Source organism: Centrocercus urophasianus, unplaced genomic scaffold, assembly GCF_019232065.1.
Source record: "Centrocercus urophasianus isolate 14NV4802_14NV808 unplaced genomic scaffold, USGS_Curo_1.0 seq_23, whole genome shotgun sequence".
Classification (NCBI taxonomy): domain Eukaryota; kingdom Metazoa; phylum Chordata; class Aves; order Galliformes; family Phasianidae; genus Centrocercus; species Centrocercus urophasianus.
Window position 1 is genome coordinate 9,793,844 of NW_024884789.1, and position 16,479 is coordinate 9,810,322.

Here is a 16,479-nt window from a genome sequence, read left to right on the forward strand (position 1 = left end):
ATGATATATACTGTAGTTTTCAACATGGTGTCTGGGTTCCCAGTCCTGGCTCTTTCTGGAGCCCTGCAAGCTTCTGTGGCAGTAAGATATCTCACAAGGTTGTATTGTGCCAGCAAATTGCTTCTAAGTGCTTGGCATTCCCACTCTCAGAAATTTTATTATTTGCTTGCCATCATGGTTCTGTGGTCTGTGAAGGTTCACTGTGTCACAACATTATGACCAACCAAACTAAATTTACTTTATGTTACTGAAGAAATAATAATAGTAAAAAATGCTTACGCTAGGAAAATAAATATAGGTTTTTTAATAGACTACAGTGAAATCTTAGTTCTACGTAGAAAGTGCTAATTTTAGAGAAACATCTAATAAATCAGGAAAGTTGCTGAAACTCAACTTTATGAAGCTGTTTAGTTTCAGGATCTTATTGGGTTTGATTCTGTACTTAGTGGATGCAGGAGTAAGGCTACAAATTATGGTAGAGAAGGATTACAGTCATTCACTTTTTATAGATTTGTTCAATTTGGAAAGAGTCACATGTAGCTCTTCCATACTCTCTTTCCTCAAAATGACAGCATCAAATGAATTATTCTTATACTCATGTGGAAGAATACACTATCTTGTCTGGACTGGTTCTATTAGTTAGATTCTGCAGCATGTTTTGATGCCATGAGCCTTTTATTTTTTTCCCCTCAAAAGGTTGTTGTAATATTTAAAATACATCTTCTACTACGAGCCCATCTATTTTAGTTCTGTCCTAATGAGAGGCTAGGTGATCATCCTTTATAAGTAGACAGGAAATTATGAATTTTAGCTAGAAATATACTTTGCTTCTAAGAAGATCTAAGAAAAGCATATTTATCCTCAAAAATCAGCTTTGTTACAATTTTGGAGAAACCACTGCACAGAGGTCTGAATTACATGCCAAATCCCAGCACTGCACATCAGTGACAAAGATAGAAATAGAGCTTAGTTAACTTGACTCTTTTGCTATATTCCTGACAGAACTCTGCCTCCCTAATTTTATTTTTTAGCCTTACTGTATCAATTAAAAAATATATATATTCACTTGTAATGCTTTATTTTTTCAAACCTTTATCGGTTTTTTGGTTCGTCTGCTATGAACTCTGAAATGCATCTCAATGCAGGCTCTGTATCAGCCGATAGCTTTCTTGTCAAGGCTTATGACAAAATTCATTCTCAGTACGAATCTTTTTCACGGTCTGCACAGAAGCCCATCAGCACCATTGGGAACATTTTGTGCCAAGTGAGAGTGGAATGTGTAATGGGGATCTGCAGCACCCACTGGTGCTGAATTTTCAGATCTGTATGAGTTGACCTTACCGTGTACACTTCACAACAGATGCACAGACCATTGTTCTTTGTGAAAGTGTGTGTGATGTCGAGCAGAGCAGGCCTGATCATAGGAGCTCCTGTTAATGCTATGCACTGGGGTCTGTTAGGAGGGAAAAGGTTGTATTTAATTGGGAGATGTACTTAGCCTGAATAAAACATTCTATTTTTCACTGGAAATCTTACCTGAAGTTTTTCACGTGATCTTCCACTGTAGCTAATGCCAGTGCACTGTCTAAGGCCTTAATATAGCAAAGAGCCTGTGTGGAAGAGCCCCAGTTTACTTCTGCATATAATAAAGATAAATAATGCATGTTAAGCCAGGGGTTTTCTCTGTTCTGTTACAAAGGTCAGGAGTCACTTACCTCTGAGCCAAAGCAGGGTATATTCTATTGTGCTTTGTCGGTACACATCTATCATTCTTTGTGCGTCATGAGAATAGGTTTGGTTATGCAAACATGCAAATAAATCATCTCATTCTTTCAAAGTAAAGCATAAGCAGTGTTTTTCCTCTGCTCAATAAATGTTTTCTTCTCTGTTTCATAGAGTTTGTACCCTTCTCCCATGTATAAAATGGGCAGCCCCGAGTAATGCATTTGTATTTGTATATAACTTCATGAAGTTCAAATTAATCCATTAGGAGGCATCATCACCAGCTCCAATTACTTCTGATCTACTATATGGGTCAAAAGTTGCTCTCCAGAACTAATTTTGGCATACCTATCCTTTCTTCTCTATTGTACAGCCATTTGGTGGAAGGAGACAGATGAAAAACAATCTTTGAGGAATATTAGACTTTTCTGAACCACTCAGTTGTTGGTAGGTGAGTGCTGAACAGAAGTTATTATCCTTGGAGAGCTCAAAATTGATAGCTTTTGTACAATGTCTTCAGTGAATTTAACCAGACCTTAAGCTGCTACTTTGCAGCAAGGATATTGCAATAAGCTAGGAGAAGGATAGCAATCTTCAGATGCCTTTCTGACACATTGCTTTTCACAGGTGCATTCCCTACAGCTGATGGTCTTTACAGAAAGAGATCCACATGCCATCTCAGTAGGTATGAGAGCAAGCAAAAATAGAGAAAACAGAGAAAAGGAAAACTTAGGAACTTAGGCACAGACCAGGTGCTGCTATCCCAAGATGAGCAATGAAAGTACGTCTTATGTTGGGAAACTCATCTTTTTTCCTTGAATTATTTATTCTACTGAACAAGTAAATCAGATGGTTTGCATGAAATCTGAATGTGAGTTAATTTAGTCTAGGAAATGAAAAAAAGACTAAGTGGTCTCATACTGATGCTGTACTACATGAGTGCACAGATTCCTAAGCACTGCTCCCGTGATTAACTGAGCTACTAAGTAATCTTTTTCAACAGTAAAATCTTCCTATTTTTCTTAATTTAGCGAGAAATTATAGCAAGGCACAGGAAAAAGATCAGTTCACAAATAATGCATCTTGTATTGTTGTCATATAATGGGCAGCAAGTTTCTCTTTTGAATGAGAGTCCCAGATAAGACAGCTAAGAGCACAGCAAAATTCAAGCAAGCTTTTGTGGATGGATGAAGAAAAGTTACAAGTGGTAGTAAAGCAAAAGCCCAGATTAACTCTTATTAAAGATGTGGGAGTAAACTGATGCACTGGGATGTTTATAGAAAGCCCTGAACCATTTTTGAAATGAGTGTTTAACAGTGAGAAGTTCACCAGGATATTGTCTTACTCTATATTATGTAAAGTGGGATTTAATATGGTGGTCCAGACTTTCCTCTAAAGAATGGTGCTGAAGAAAAAGGAAGGTCTATTTCTGTAAGCAGAATTAATTCTGATAAAGTCCAGTGAGGCTGCTAAACATACACAAAATAAGTCTTGTGGCCTTACCTGGTTTCTTATATGTTACGTAAATATATAGACAGAGTTCAATGACATAAGTGATGAGAGCTGCCCACCAGTTGATGACAAACATAACGCCACAGCACAACAGGGCTCCAAAAAGGGATATCCACATGTTATAATACCTGAATGCAGGTCTCCAACCTGTTTAAAGAGAATTGAGGGGATTGGAAGGGTAGAAGATAAATTGAGCAGATGGCAATCCACTGACTTTGCACATACAGACCCACATGCAGTTTTTTTCAGCTGTCAGAATGGGTGGAAAAGATTCATGCATATTCTCAGGCAGTTTATCAACAGGTGCTTCCAGGCATTAACTGATGTAGATTTCTATCTGCACTGAGCACTGGAGCTTGCAAGGCTTTCACTATAATGTTTTCTCCTATGTCCAGCTTGGCTTTGAATGGCTGTTCTTTTTATACACATTTTTACCAAATTAAAGTTCACTGGTTCGAAACTGAAAATAGGTTTTCCTTTAACTCCAGTAATAGGCTATTATGTCCTTTTGATGCATATGTATAGAACTTATTAATGGAAGCTAAATGCTTGCTGAGAGGAAAGTATATACTAATATTCCAAGTACATGTGTATTTTAAACTTGGAAATTGTCTGGCCTTGACGCATAAAAATAAAATAATTTGCAGTTGTCTTTAAAGAGATATTATTCCTGCTGCTCTTCAGCTGCAGTATTGAATCCTTCCCCTGCTAGCAATTAAAATGAGACAAGCAGTGAGTCTCCGTGGTTTGCAGGTCTCTGCCAGGTGTTCTGCAGAGCAGACCCTTTTGGAGAGAGGGAAAAACACTGAAGATACAAGGAGAGGCTGAGCAACCCTGTCTTGGATCGTCTTTGTAATGAGGGAATGGGAAGGTCCTGCTGTGAAGAAATTTGCTGTCCTGCAGGCTTGCAATTATAATAATCTATCACTGTGAATTGGCAGAAATTAACTGGGGGAAATGAGAAAAGAAAAAAAATGGCTGCAGTTTTGTCAGAAAATGTTAAGTAGTGGCAGAGTTGAAACAGATGCACATACACAAAGTCTGTAAAAGTAATTTTTACTCAGCTCTAAGGCCACGTAGAGCAGATCTGCATTTGTTCAGCTGTGCAGGTAATTAGCAGAAATGCTCGTCTTTTCTGCCCTCTGAACAAATGGCACCATGCAGATCTGTAGGAAGGAAGTTGATGTAGGCATTTATGCTACCACTGCAGGTTTCTTCACACTGGAAATAAAAAATGTATTCCTTGCTTCTAGAATTGAATAACTGACTCATAGTAGCAGGAAATTGTCTTTCCTTTTTGCCCACAGTTGTGCTGCTCAGCTGATTGACTTTTGTTCTTAATGATGTTGAGGTGGATTATTCTGATGTGGTGATGCGTATGCCTGCAAGCCTGTATTTTCCCTTGCAGTGCAAATGTAGAGAGTGACTCTCAAGATATCCTTGTACAGGACCTCATTATACTCTACCCTACAATTCTGCTACTAGCCACTGCGGAGCTATCTTAATGTTGGTCTGGGGACCTGTTCTTGTTCTGTGTGTTTTCTTCCAGGCTGTATCACTTCCATCACAATTACTGTTCTTACAAACTTTCTTCAAATGTGACTGTAGTTTTGGCAGGAGGGCATAAAGACCCCATTTCACCTTACTTACTTTATGTGGTCAGAGATACTATACGTTTTTTATCCATCTCTGTTGACTGATAGTGAGGGGAAAAACACCCTAAGGAGCAGCTTTCTTGCTCCAGTGAGATCCACCAAAGTCTTTTTCATCTTACACAACTGCAGGGAGGAACATAAGGGAAAGAGCCATTATTTTTGTCTTTTGGAGATAAATAAAATGTCATCATATTCAATGGGAGCAGTAAAACCTGAAATCACATAGCTTAGATGTTTTACAGGTACTGCAGCTTTCTCTGACAAACAGTCAAGAACATGCAGAGATGAGTTTGTGACGCCCACACTGAAATCACTGGTGAATGCCGACTCACCTGGAGATTTTGCGTATGAGGCATGAAAGCAGGAGAAATTAATCAAAGCATATGAAGCCAGGAAGAAATTGGAGATGATGGGAGCAATGGTGTTCAGTTGAGCTGCAAGACACAATTCAGACGTAGGTACGTAGGTTCCTAAGTTGTGTTACAGCTTTTTCCTGACAATACATTAAATCTGTATACTGTCTGGATTTGTCCCAGAGAGAGTTCCAGTATTTTTCTGTGGAACTAATTTAAGGTCACCTTGATATACCTCATTTCATACCAATGTGTCTGTTCATTTATATAATCTATACTCTGTGCAAGGTTATACTTGATGCTCTGATTCTACAGATTGCCTCTTAATGATGTGGAGCTGATGTAGGTTTCAGAACTTCAAATATGTAATTTAGAGGACAGATGTGATCCTAAAAAGGCTACTATTAATTTGTAGTTAAAAAGTATTGTTTTGCTTTTTAAATGGCAATCTGAATTCTCCAACTACACTTTGCATTTATTGACAGTGCCACACAATTTGAAATTGAAGTCCCGGATAAATCAATTTTAAAATTTCAACACTTCCAAATGTACTGCTAATATATGATTAATATTGTGTGTGATAGCACACTCAATACAGTAGCTGGGATTTTCTGATGCCAGTGCTAGTAATTTGAGCTGTGTTTTTGAGCTAATTACGGAGAAGGCTTGGCAGAGCAGGCCTCCTAATTGCATCAAAATTATTTCACTTCTATATGCAGTACAAACTAGAAATATATTTACTAAGTTTGCCATATTTGACATAGTTTGGGTGTGCTAACTTGGTTGGAATCTTTTCTAACTATAGCTAATCATTGTATTAAGATATCAGTTTATAGAATTTCAAAACATCAGGTTGTTGCATTTATGTAACTGTATACAAACCAATCAAAATGAATGCCATAGCAATCACAAAAGTGAGTACGTATCCTCTGATTGGCTCGTTGTTTTTTCCGTATCCTTTGGCAAAGAAGTGGAGTCCTTTGTAGACATTGTCCTTGCAAAGAGCCTGGGGGACAAATCAGGGCATTCTTGCATCGGAAGAAGTTTTCTGTGAGTGACAGCTTACTAGACTTTAGCTAAACAAAAATTTAATCTAACTTAGTAGTTTAAATACGTCTACTGCTATGGCATATAAACATTCAAATAAGGTGATAAGCTAATATCTTATTATATTATAGTATAATATAGCCAAATTATAGTATCAAAACAAAATCACAGACATTTAACACTTATTCAGTGTTTAAAGAGACATTAATAGAGTATCTAAACAGAGTTTAAGTTGATGGGAACTGAAGCAGAAGTCAGATCTGTGCAAGTTATCTGTCTTTCCCGTGCCCTCCATTGCCATTCTGTGTGCGTTGCTGCTTCCAACAGCTTGTGGACAGCATGTCTCAGCACACCTGCCAGCACAGGAATGAGAGCTTCTGCAGATTCCTGGCATTCCTGAGGTATAGGCTGGCTCTCTCAGGAGATAGTGGTCCTGAAAGTAGCCTTGAAGTTAACAAACACGTGTGCATCCCCCTCTCCCACCAACAAGCTGAGCTCTGACCAAAGGCTTGCAGCAATCCTAAATGCCCATGTCTGTAGCAAGGTGATAAGACCTGCCTATTTCTGTAGAAATACATATATCAGCGTTATTCGAATACCTATTGCACTTGGCACATAGAGTTCAGCTAAATTGTTTATTTTTGAAGTAAAATAGAGTATAAAGAAATGGATACTTGGATTTCTACCTGAAAAACTTTGGGTGCGCTGACCAGAGATGCCAGAGCTGATGACAGAGTAGCAGAAAAGATGCCAGCTGTGATGAGAGGACCGAAGCCAGACACCATACTCATCACCTGTAGAAAAAAAAGAAGGGAAAAAAATAGCCAGGCTTGCATTTGAATACATTTTTTAATCACAGATCTGTTTAATTAGCATGTTTCTGCGTGTCTCAGCTTTTAGTAGTCCTAAATTCAATATATATATACTACAAAGCTGCTGTGAGGTATGGGAATACTATTATTCCTTTTTTAGTGGAAAGCAACTGAGCCACGGCCAAATGTGAATACAAACCTGCAGCTGTGTGCAAGGGCACATGAGTACTCTGAGATTTTCTTACCTCCTTCACTAATTTACTGCCATAAGTAACGGCCTCTGCTTGACAGATAAACACTTGTAGCAAGAAGGGAAAGTAGAAACAGCAGGACAGAAACCTGAAGTATTTAATATGGTCAAAGAGATTTGTGTTTGTTTGGGTTTTAATATTATTTAACACAGCTAAAAAAGGAAGAGAACGTGCGTCTGTGCTGGTACAATAACAGTTCTGCAAACAGCAGTGGTGGGCACCATCAGGCCTCTCTTTCCTGGGGCCTTTCCTGGCCTTCACCACCATTAAACCAAAAGGGTTGTTCAGAAGCAGCAGAGAAGGAGGTAAAAAGATGAAGTAGATGGATGTGATTGCCTGATACTTTTGGTGTGTTAGAAGCACTCCAGGAAAGAGAACAGTTAATTCTAGAGATTTGTCAACTGAAAATTTGGCTTTTCTGACATCAGTCTGGCAAGGATAAATGCATAAAATGAAATTCTGTTCATGCTTTTGGCGAGGTCCTTTTTCTGAAGGGTTCCCCTGAGTTTGAGCATCTGAACTCAGGTGGAAATGAGGATGGAAGGAAAGCAGTCTGCACTACAGATAGCATATCCCTTTAAAGGTTTTTACCCAGCCCTGTCATTTAGCAGAAGCAGCTGGGAAAAAAAGCAAGTGACTTTGAAAGCTCCAAATGGCGAGTTGAAAAGCAAGTGCAGGTAGGCGGTGAGCTCCTCTGGTGGCTGTGAAGCAGAGGGGCTGCACAGACATCTGGGAGCAATGGTCGTGGTCGTGCAGAACTGCTTTACTTTGATCCTTTGCCTAAGCTTTGTTTTGAAGAATAGAAATGGCGCTCTGTCTGGCCTTGGAGAAAGATCTTGTTACTTTTCACTTGGTTTTTCACTTGACTATTTCAGATACTTTTTTAGAAGAAGTCTGAACTTTGGCTTTTGTATTGTGGATTAAACCTTCAAGAGCAGCCGCAGCACCCCTGAGGTGAAACCACATTCGTGTGTTAAGAAAAGTGAGATGAACTGCTCATCTGGCAGGAATTCCAGATGTCTCTGTTAAGCCTAGGCTTCGAGTTTGAAGGTGTTGGAGGATATACTCCTGCATGGTACTTGTTGAAAGAGGTTAGGATGTTACCAGAGTACTGGGAAGACTAGTGGCGTCAGTTAGCTTCCATGAAGCTAACATGAAATGCGCAGACTTTTCACATTACTCCTGTTTTTTGATTTTTACTAGATAAAAGTGAATTTCCTATTGCTGTCACTTGTCAGTAAATAATATCTTCGCATGTTTGTACTAAAGTGTTTGTGCATCACTTATGGTTGTATATGTTATTAAAACCTGAAAATTATTCATCAGCCCATAATCACATGGCTGACTTCTGCATCTGGAAAAATCATAGCCTAGGTTGCAGGCAGATGATCCATTGCAACTCATCCCAGGTATAACTGTATCATTGATGTTCCCAGTAGCATCTCGTACAACACAGGAGGCTGTGGAAACAAGGATATACTATTACTTTCCTTTCTTGTGACAACAGAATGATGTTCTTGCCATGCTGTGATTGTTGGTCTATATATGTTTTGTTCAATCTCTACTTTAGCATCATCTCAAAAAGTAATGTTTTGTGTTAGGCCCAATTTACTTCCCTGTAGTATAGATTTTCATGTTATTTGTAGACAGCTATTTTCTTCTGTTACTCTTAAAATAATAATCCAGTTGACTAAAGAAGACATGCATTTATCTAAGAGTAGAGAAACAGATGCTCTGGAGATCAACAATGTATTAACTAAGAAGTATATTGTCAGTCTGACGCCACTTTTCCAGGTGTCAGTATTCAAAGGTATCATTGCAGTGAGGATCTTAGGTCTAGGCATATTTCTTCTGGTGTATCAAGGGCACACAATTACTTTGGAGCCCCAGATCCTTAGCTGTTTAAATTGTCACAGCCCTACATATACTAATACAGCAAGAAAAACTTCTAACAGGAGTAAATTTCTATGTTCTATGTCTATGTTCTTTGTGTTTAATAAGGGCATATTTATGCTGTCTTTTTTTGTTTGCTACCAGAAATGGAAAAAAAAAAAAACCACCAACAATTGATAACTACATTTTTAGCAGCCAAAATGTGAATTTACGTGAAATTTTCAAATATGTTGAGAATCCCAAAATAAACATCATCTCCTTAGAAAATAGATAAGGAAATAGGAAAAAGTATTGCACTGAAAGGTAGACAGCTCTGAAGCTATTGCTTATCAAAACAGAACAATGCAGTAACACAGGTTTATAATAGAAAGTGAAGAATAACTGTTCCAACTGTAGTTGCAGGTGAAATTTAGGTCTAAATGTAACATCTGACTTGGGTATTCTGCCTTTTTGCATAAAGTACAAAAAAGGGAGTCCCTGCAGGGCTTCATACAGTGCTGAGGTATTTGCTCACAAGGAAAAGCATCATTTACAACACTCTTTATTACAGTACTGTTCAAGTAGAAGAAAAATCTTTATTTCTTGAACAGAGATTTATTGTATCCTTGTAATGAGAATGTAATTCTATGTTCTTCCAACACCAGTTCATGGCTGCAGTACAGGCCTCATTTTGATACCTGTGTGCTTTTTTGTTACCTCAGATTGTAGAGCAGTTAGTGACATAGCACATCTTCATGGAGATATACAATTGGTTTTAATGTTGACACACAACAGATAAAACAAATAGATAAAGCAAACATGTTGCCACGTCACTTGTGAGTGCTCAGTAAGACTAAGGAGAACAAGTAGAAGCCATGTGAAATCTCAATATGAAGGAAAAACGAAGATGAGCAGATTGATCTGCGGTTCCTTGAATGCACTCATGGATGCTACCAGATAGTTGTCTTTGATGCTGAATCAAATGTAAAAGCAATCAAAGTACATGAAAATCCATCTTCTATGTGAATTCAAACAGGACAAATGCCACCCGGCTTCTGAAACAGAGACTTTTGTTTCTGCTTATTATTTCTTTTTATTCACTGTTCTTACATGTAATAAAATCAAAGCAACTACCTCTACATAATAAATCCACAGGACTAATCACTCCTTTGTATACCAGGCTTTCAGATTTTCTTAACTGTATAAATTAAGTCACGAAACAGAGGTTCTTTGCTTACCTGCACATACCGCAACGGCTATGTAAGCAACTGTTGTTATCAGAATGGCCAGCATTGTTCCTTTGGGTATCGCACCCTGTGGGTCCTTAAAATAAAGCAGTGATCCAAAAAACACTGAGTTCACATGCTGCACTCTGTATACCAGTGAGTCCTATCACACTGTGATATGGAGAAGGTAGATTTTTATCACTTAGAGCTGTGCCCATATCTCCTGTCCCTGTGCATGCATAGCCATGAAGCAGTTGTTGGTGCAGTGCTCCTACCTTCGGCATAGTGTAGGATATTCGGCAGGAGTGGGACTAACTCTGCATTTCTGAGTGCTCTGAACTCCCCCTACACTGCAGTGAGCTTTATTTTAACGTCTTAATGGTGAAATGGTACATAGTTGCTGAACTAATCAAACTGCTTGATTCAGTGGGTCCAGATGATGTTCATTTCCAGGCCATGAGTCTATTCCATTCAACATGATGCCCTTTCCTCTGGCAGCAGGACGCAGTTGTACAGGCAGCCACTTTAGGACATGATTACAGCTTATGTTCCTATAACAGCTTGGCACTAAACCTTCTGCACCTTCGTAAAGATCAGGCTTTTGGTGTAAGCAATTGTTTAAGCAAGTATAATGCAGAACTGCATTAATGCAGTTTATGAAGTTGCCTTGACACTTGTGTGGATGAGAAGACGAGACTGTTTTTGGTTCATCAGCATGATAGTTGCACATAAGTTACTTGGAGCAGAATATAGTACTTCTGTGATTAGCAGCTAGTAATTGTTAGTACTTAGACAACAAACTGCTGCTTTTCACTGTTCTTTGAATTTGGAAGATTTAATAAGGTGGGAATATCATGCTTATAAACTAGTTCCCGAGAATTTTGACTTCATTCGTCCAGCTGTGAGTGAGTCCAATGATTTGCATTATAATTTAATGTGTGTTTGTTTATGCTAGGAAGCACTTGGTGAATTGTCTTCTTAAGTTTCTTCAATGAGGTTTATTTTGGTTGCAGATGCCTGGAATACATTTTAAGCCATAAGTTGTTGTGCTGTTATAACAACTATGCTCATTGAATGGAAAAAAAAAAATGTAATTTGGTGAGTTGTGTGAAATGGGGATGAATGACTTAATTGCATTTAAAAATTAACATAATTTTAATGAGGTAAGGATTTATTGAACTGAAAAATGACTTCGAAGTCATTTCAACTCTGTAAGACCTTTAGCCCTTTAAATCATGGTAGCTTTAATATGTACAGTCTTGGTGTGTGTGTCATGGGTCACTGTTTTTGCCAAGTCTTGTGTTGCAGTCTTAAACACCTTAACCTTAAATCTTAGGGTTTGAGCCTTACAACTTTTAAATTATATTAGCAATGAAACATTTAATATGTTGCTAGCATTTTAATATCTGCTCCCAAGCCCTCTGCTCCCCTTCCTCCCTAGGAAGACAGACTCTTACTGTGAGTAGGCTTTGAACTAGCTCACCGCTTGAATGTGCAGTGTCTACAGAAGCCTCTGCATAGCTGTTTACAAGAAATCTGGTTTGACAGTTTTACATCTAAAATAATTCTTAGCTTGTCCTTTAGATTTCTGGAGAAGGTGGTTAATTTAATTAGACCTGCCTAATGCATCTAAATATGCTCAGTGGGGAATCTACAGCCTGGAGGAGCTGGTCATAGACCTCTACCTACTGCCAGATTGGAACAACTGCAGGGAGCCAACAGGAGAGTTGGTTCCTTTGGTCTGTTCAAACTCTTTCAAACAGCTTATGAAAGAAGTGCTGCTACTTTGGGAGTTTACCATAGATAGAGAGCACCATATATGGCAAAATAATTATTTTTTGTTTGTTAAAAAGATGGAGACTGTGAGGCTGATTCAGTCTCTGTGGGCAGAAGTACAATGATTTGCTTTGTTTTCTTTTTAATTAAAAATGGAATCTCATAAACATCATTATTAGTGGCTCCAATTCCACCTATTTCTCTCTGTGCTTGGCTTCAAAAGCAGTCTTCTGGAAACTAAGGAGATGAGGCATGCAATCAGTGTAAGAGAGGGGAACAAATCTGATTGTCAGGGATGGTAGGATCCTGATGAACTTGTGACTGCTGTGCCAAAACAGATTTAATAGATGTTTGGTTGAATCCTTAAGGTATCAAGGACAATGGGTCTGTATGATAAAGCCATCTCTGGATATGCTGGAGGAAGCTAGGTTTGACTTGTGTCCTTTTGGTGACTTTTTAGTGTTTTGGTTTATTTGCTTGTTATTTTGTGGGTTTGTTTGTTGTTGGTTTTTTGTTTGTTTGTTTGTTTGTTTTTAATTTATTTATTTTATTTTATTTTATTTTATTTTAAACACTAGATTCCAAAACTTGAGTCATGGATACCCACCCTGGTACATTTCTAGTTTATTGTAATGCTATGAAGAATTGCACTGCTGTATGTTTACTAGAGATGTTTTACAAAATGCTTTGGTGAGCTTTGAATTTGTTCATTTTTGTATTTGGCTGTAAACACTCTGCAATATACTCGCTGTGCACAGTCATGAAAACTAGAGAGCACTCAAAGTTATAATTAATATCTTGTCTCTGACTTACCAGTTTGTTTAAATACTGAAGTACCATCTTACACAACTGCTGTACTGCAAGAGGAGAGTGAGAGCTTGACAGAACAGCCACAGCAAGACATTTAGTTGCCCTTGGACCCCCTTTCCCTTTCTCCTCAGACTCCTTTCTTCTGTCACAGCTGCAAACTTGCATTTTTTCCTTTGAGCAGCCATAGTGACAAGGGATTGGGACATATTTGCTTTCAATAAACGCTCTGTTTATTCTGCTATGACCCTGAATAGAAAAAGCTGGTCTCCCGTGATTCTTGTGAGTACAAACACAAGCTTTACAGGTGTGTTTTTTTGGGATGATACAGATTTTGCAAAAATGCACCAGGAGATACACACAATTTCTCTGTGTAGTGTTCTGCAAATGGCCCATTAATGCTACATTACTGCAGCTTATGGAAATTTGCTTTTAAATTATATAGAAACCCAAATCTGAATGCAATAATTTGTGTAAATACTCATAATCTATTAGGAAAGAAAATGTGAACTGGTAGTTTTAAATAACATAGCAGATATTTAAAAGAGAGTTTTGCTTCCAAAATCAGGCATGATTTAAAACTGAATACAGTGCTGATTCATAATTAGTTTTCTTGTTCTTTCTTCACCCAAAGCTAGTATTATGAAATTAATGAAATACATACTTTCAGATCTCCTGAGATGTTGGCTCCTGCAAGAATGCCAGTTGCAGCTGGGAAAAAGATGGCAAACACTGAGAAAAATCCTTCTCCACTTCTGAAATCTGGTCCAAAGTTTTCTGCAAATATTGATGCTGCAAATACAGGTGAAAATGTAAGAAGCTGATGGGATTTGATTCCAAAGTTACTTAATGAGGGGGATGAATAATCTAGTCTTTCACATCTGTACATTTGGGTTTGAATCTGTCTCATATCATAGCAAAATGAATTTGATTTCCTCAGTCTGATCCCCAGTAGGATGTGCTTGTCTGCATTTCAGAGCTACAGCTCCACATTGAAGTGACAGCAGTGTCACTACAGCACTTGCACTTAGCTCTGTGTAAAGGTTTGTGCTCTGCTGATATATATGTGACTCAAACTGCAGCTAACTTTGCTGTCAGCTTCAGCAGCAGAGAGACAGACTCAAAATTGAAGGTGAAATAAATTCCCTTGGTTTGCAAGCCTATTTAAACTTGGGCTAAAGATCCTGATCTTGTGACTTTTTCAGTAGAATCCTCAACTCAGCATGCAGCTGCAAAGAATGAAGTTACTGTTCTGTGATAGACAGCAATACTTGCCTTGGTAATTAAAAAAGCCTTTTGCCTTCTTTTCATTGTTGGTAGGAATAACTGTCCCAATAAAGAAGTTTGCAATGGCAATAAGGAGAACAATTAGAAGAATAACTTGAGCCTGTTAACAGAAACAAAGATTTCCCCAATGATTTTAATTTACATTGACAATGGAGATGGCTAAATATAAGTGATTAAGTGATGTTTGTGTTCCCTATGACAGATTACAAATTGTTATAGACCTAGAAAACACCAGGAATCGAGACAGCTGAAGAAAACAAACTGCTATCAGCTAATTATAACAGCAGATAGTTTTTACTAACAGTGTTTATAAAGTAGTTATAATTTAATTTATTTTATATTTTGTCTTTAAAGGAAAAAAGAAAATGAAAAAGTTAATGCATAAATATCATGTATGAGACATTTTTATATTGTTATATAAATTGTTTAGTTGCAGTGAATGGTCACTTGAAGTGTTATAATATGTAATTGGTTTTATGATATCTTTTACAAGCAGTTCTAAGCTTTTGTCACAGCAGAATATGAAAAGAGAAGTCCAATTCTAGAACTGATTTCTACATTCTGAGGTATTTTCATTTGTATTTCCATTTTTAATTTTTTTAATGTAAGGTAAAGGAATAGCAGAAATCATCCGAGATTATGGAATGGACAGAAAATGGAGCTTTCCTGCTAGGCAGAGCTTTGGAGGTACAGTGACAAAAACATTGTTTTAACTGCTACTTATTCTCTCAAGCTGCTTCAAAAATAAGGACAAAAGGGGCGCTTACTCAAGGCTTTAAATGATGCCATGGCTTATGAAAATCAATATAAACAAGCAGTCTGTGGAACGTAAACTTCCTTTTTCCCTCTTAAATGAATGTTCAAGGAGGAACATAGAGTAGTATTGCTTTCATTGAATGTAATGATTAAGCTGCTTTGCTTTTAGAAAGGTTAGGCTTCCCACCTGTTGTACAGCATTCCTCATGTGTTAACCCTGCACAGTATTCTAATATATTCTTTGCTTGTATTTAGTTTTAAAGTTTTACCTTTGCTTCCCATTCCATGCCAGCAACAGAGATGCCAAGAAGACATACAACAGTTATGGTACCTATTATTCTGATATCATTGGACTCATCTACCATTATCGAATCACTCTCCTGAAAAGAGTAAGAAATACTGTTAAAACCAGCCTTTCTCAATCAAGCTGGTGGGGTTAGGTAACAAGGTGAAATAAAAGGAAATGAGTTGTCATAGTTTAATTAGTTTCAGCACTTTGTGAGACAAACTATTCATATTTCATGCTTCAGCTTGCACTTAGCTGGGGTTATTTGGCTATCTAGTTGGATGGATATCTATCTCCTTTCCTGACTTTTGAGGCTCTTGTTGAGAAATCATTGGCATATTCATAAGACAGACATAATGGAGAAGCGCTCTGTCACAGTTAGACAGACCAGCTTCTTTCCTGTTAAAGGCATTGCTTAAAGTACAGCTAAAAAGTATCACAATTTAAACAAATGCTAAAAAAAAAAAGCCCCAACTTAACAGTGTGCATGAAACATCAGTATTTACCTTAAGAAGCTCTACGACCGTTTCAGCAAATCCAACTACGTACATAGCAACCGCCACAGCGTTTGCAAAAGCAAAGATAAGTCCTATAGATCCGCCAAACTCTGGACCTAGACTTCTTGAGATAAGATAGTATGCACCACCTGCAGGCAGAAATTATGCTCAGTGTTTGCTTATTTTTCTCACATTATACCACAGGAATCTCTACTTTAAACCTAACAAATGTAATAAAGATTAATAGAAGACACTGAAAAATAAGGAATGTGCTTTGTACCGGCTCTGGCTTCAGACTATTCTGAATGCCCTTCCACTGCAGTAATTCTTCAGGACATGCTAGTTTGCAAAACTAGATCTTCAAACAATTTTTCATGATGCATAATATACGTAGGTTGCTCTGAAAGTAATGCCTCTTATTTATTTCCATGGAGACTACAACAAATACAAAGAGCGCAATTACACTGTTTGAAATAGCAAATTCTTAGCTACAGAACACTATTTTTGGATGTAGTCATCACCATTAGGTGTGCATTTTCACCAGTGATGAACAAGAGTGCATGCTGTGCTTATAAAAATTGTATCAGTGCAGGTGACACACTGTTTCACAGGTGCTATAA

The 16,479-nt window shown here is 37.8% G+C and overlaps 1 protein-coding gene and 1 long non-coding RNA gene across 3 annotated transcripts in view; one reads left to right on the forward strand and one right to left on the reverse strand.

Annotated features, from left to right (window-relative positions):
- The window catches only part of SLC12A1 (solute carrier family 12 member 1), a 44,594-nt gene that overhangs the window by 15,889 nt on the left and 12,226 nt on the right, over positions 1-16,479 (reverse strand). For both annotated transcript variants that reach the window (XM_042824668.1, XM_042824667.1), the window contains exons 5-16: positions 15,869-16,008; positions 15,346-15,456; positions 14,309-14,420; positions 13,698-13,825; positions 10,463-10,547; positions 8,661-8,812; positions 6,976-7,083; positions 6,125-6,248; positions 5,222-5,323; positions 3,226-3,381; positions 1,537-1,636; positions 1,342-1,453 (exon numbers count right to left, since the gene is read on the reverse strand). In XM_042824668.1, coding sequence (XP_042680602.1) covers positions 1,342-1,453; positions 1,537-1,636; positions 3,226-3,381; positions 5,222-5,323; positions 6,125-6,248; positions 6,976-7,083; positions 8,661-8,812; positions 10,463-10,547; positions 13,698-13,825; positions 14,309-14,420; positions 15,346-15,456; positions 15,869-16,008 — 1,430 coding nt within the window. The remainder of the gene's footprint in view (positions 1-1,341; positions 1,454-1,536; positions 1,637-3,225; positions 3,382-5,221; positions 5,324-6,124; positions 6,249-6,975; positions 7,084-8,660; positions 8,813-10,462; positions 10,548-13,697; positions 13,826-14,308; positions 14,421-15,345; positions 15,457-15,868; positions 16,009-16,479) is intronic.
- The window catches only part of LOC122163441, a 34,208-nt gene that overhangs the window by 7,316 nt on the left and 10,413 nt on the right, over positions 1-16,479 (forward strand). Inside the window, exons 2-4 of the long non-coding RNA XR_006169917.1 lie at positions 13,704-13,845; positions 14,930-15,007; positions 15,369-15,465. This is a non-coding gene — a long non-coding RNA (uncharacterized LOC122163441). The remainder of the gene's footprint in view (positions 1-13,703; positions 13,846-14,929; positions 15,008-15,368; positions 15,466-16,479) is intronic.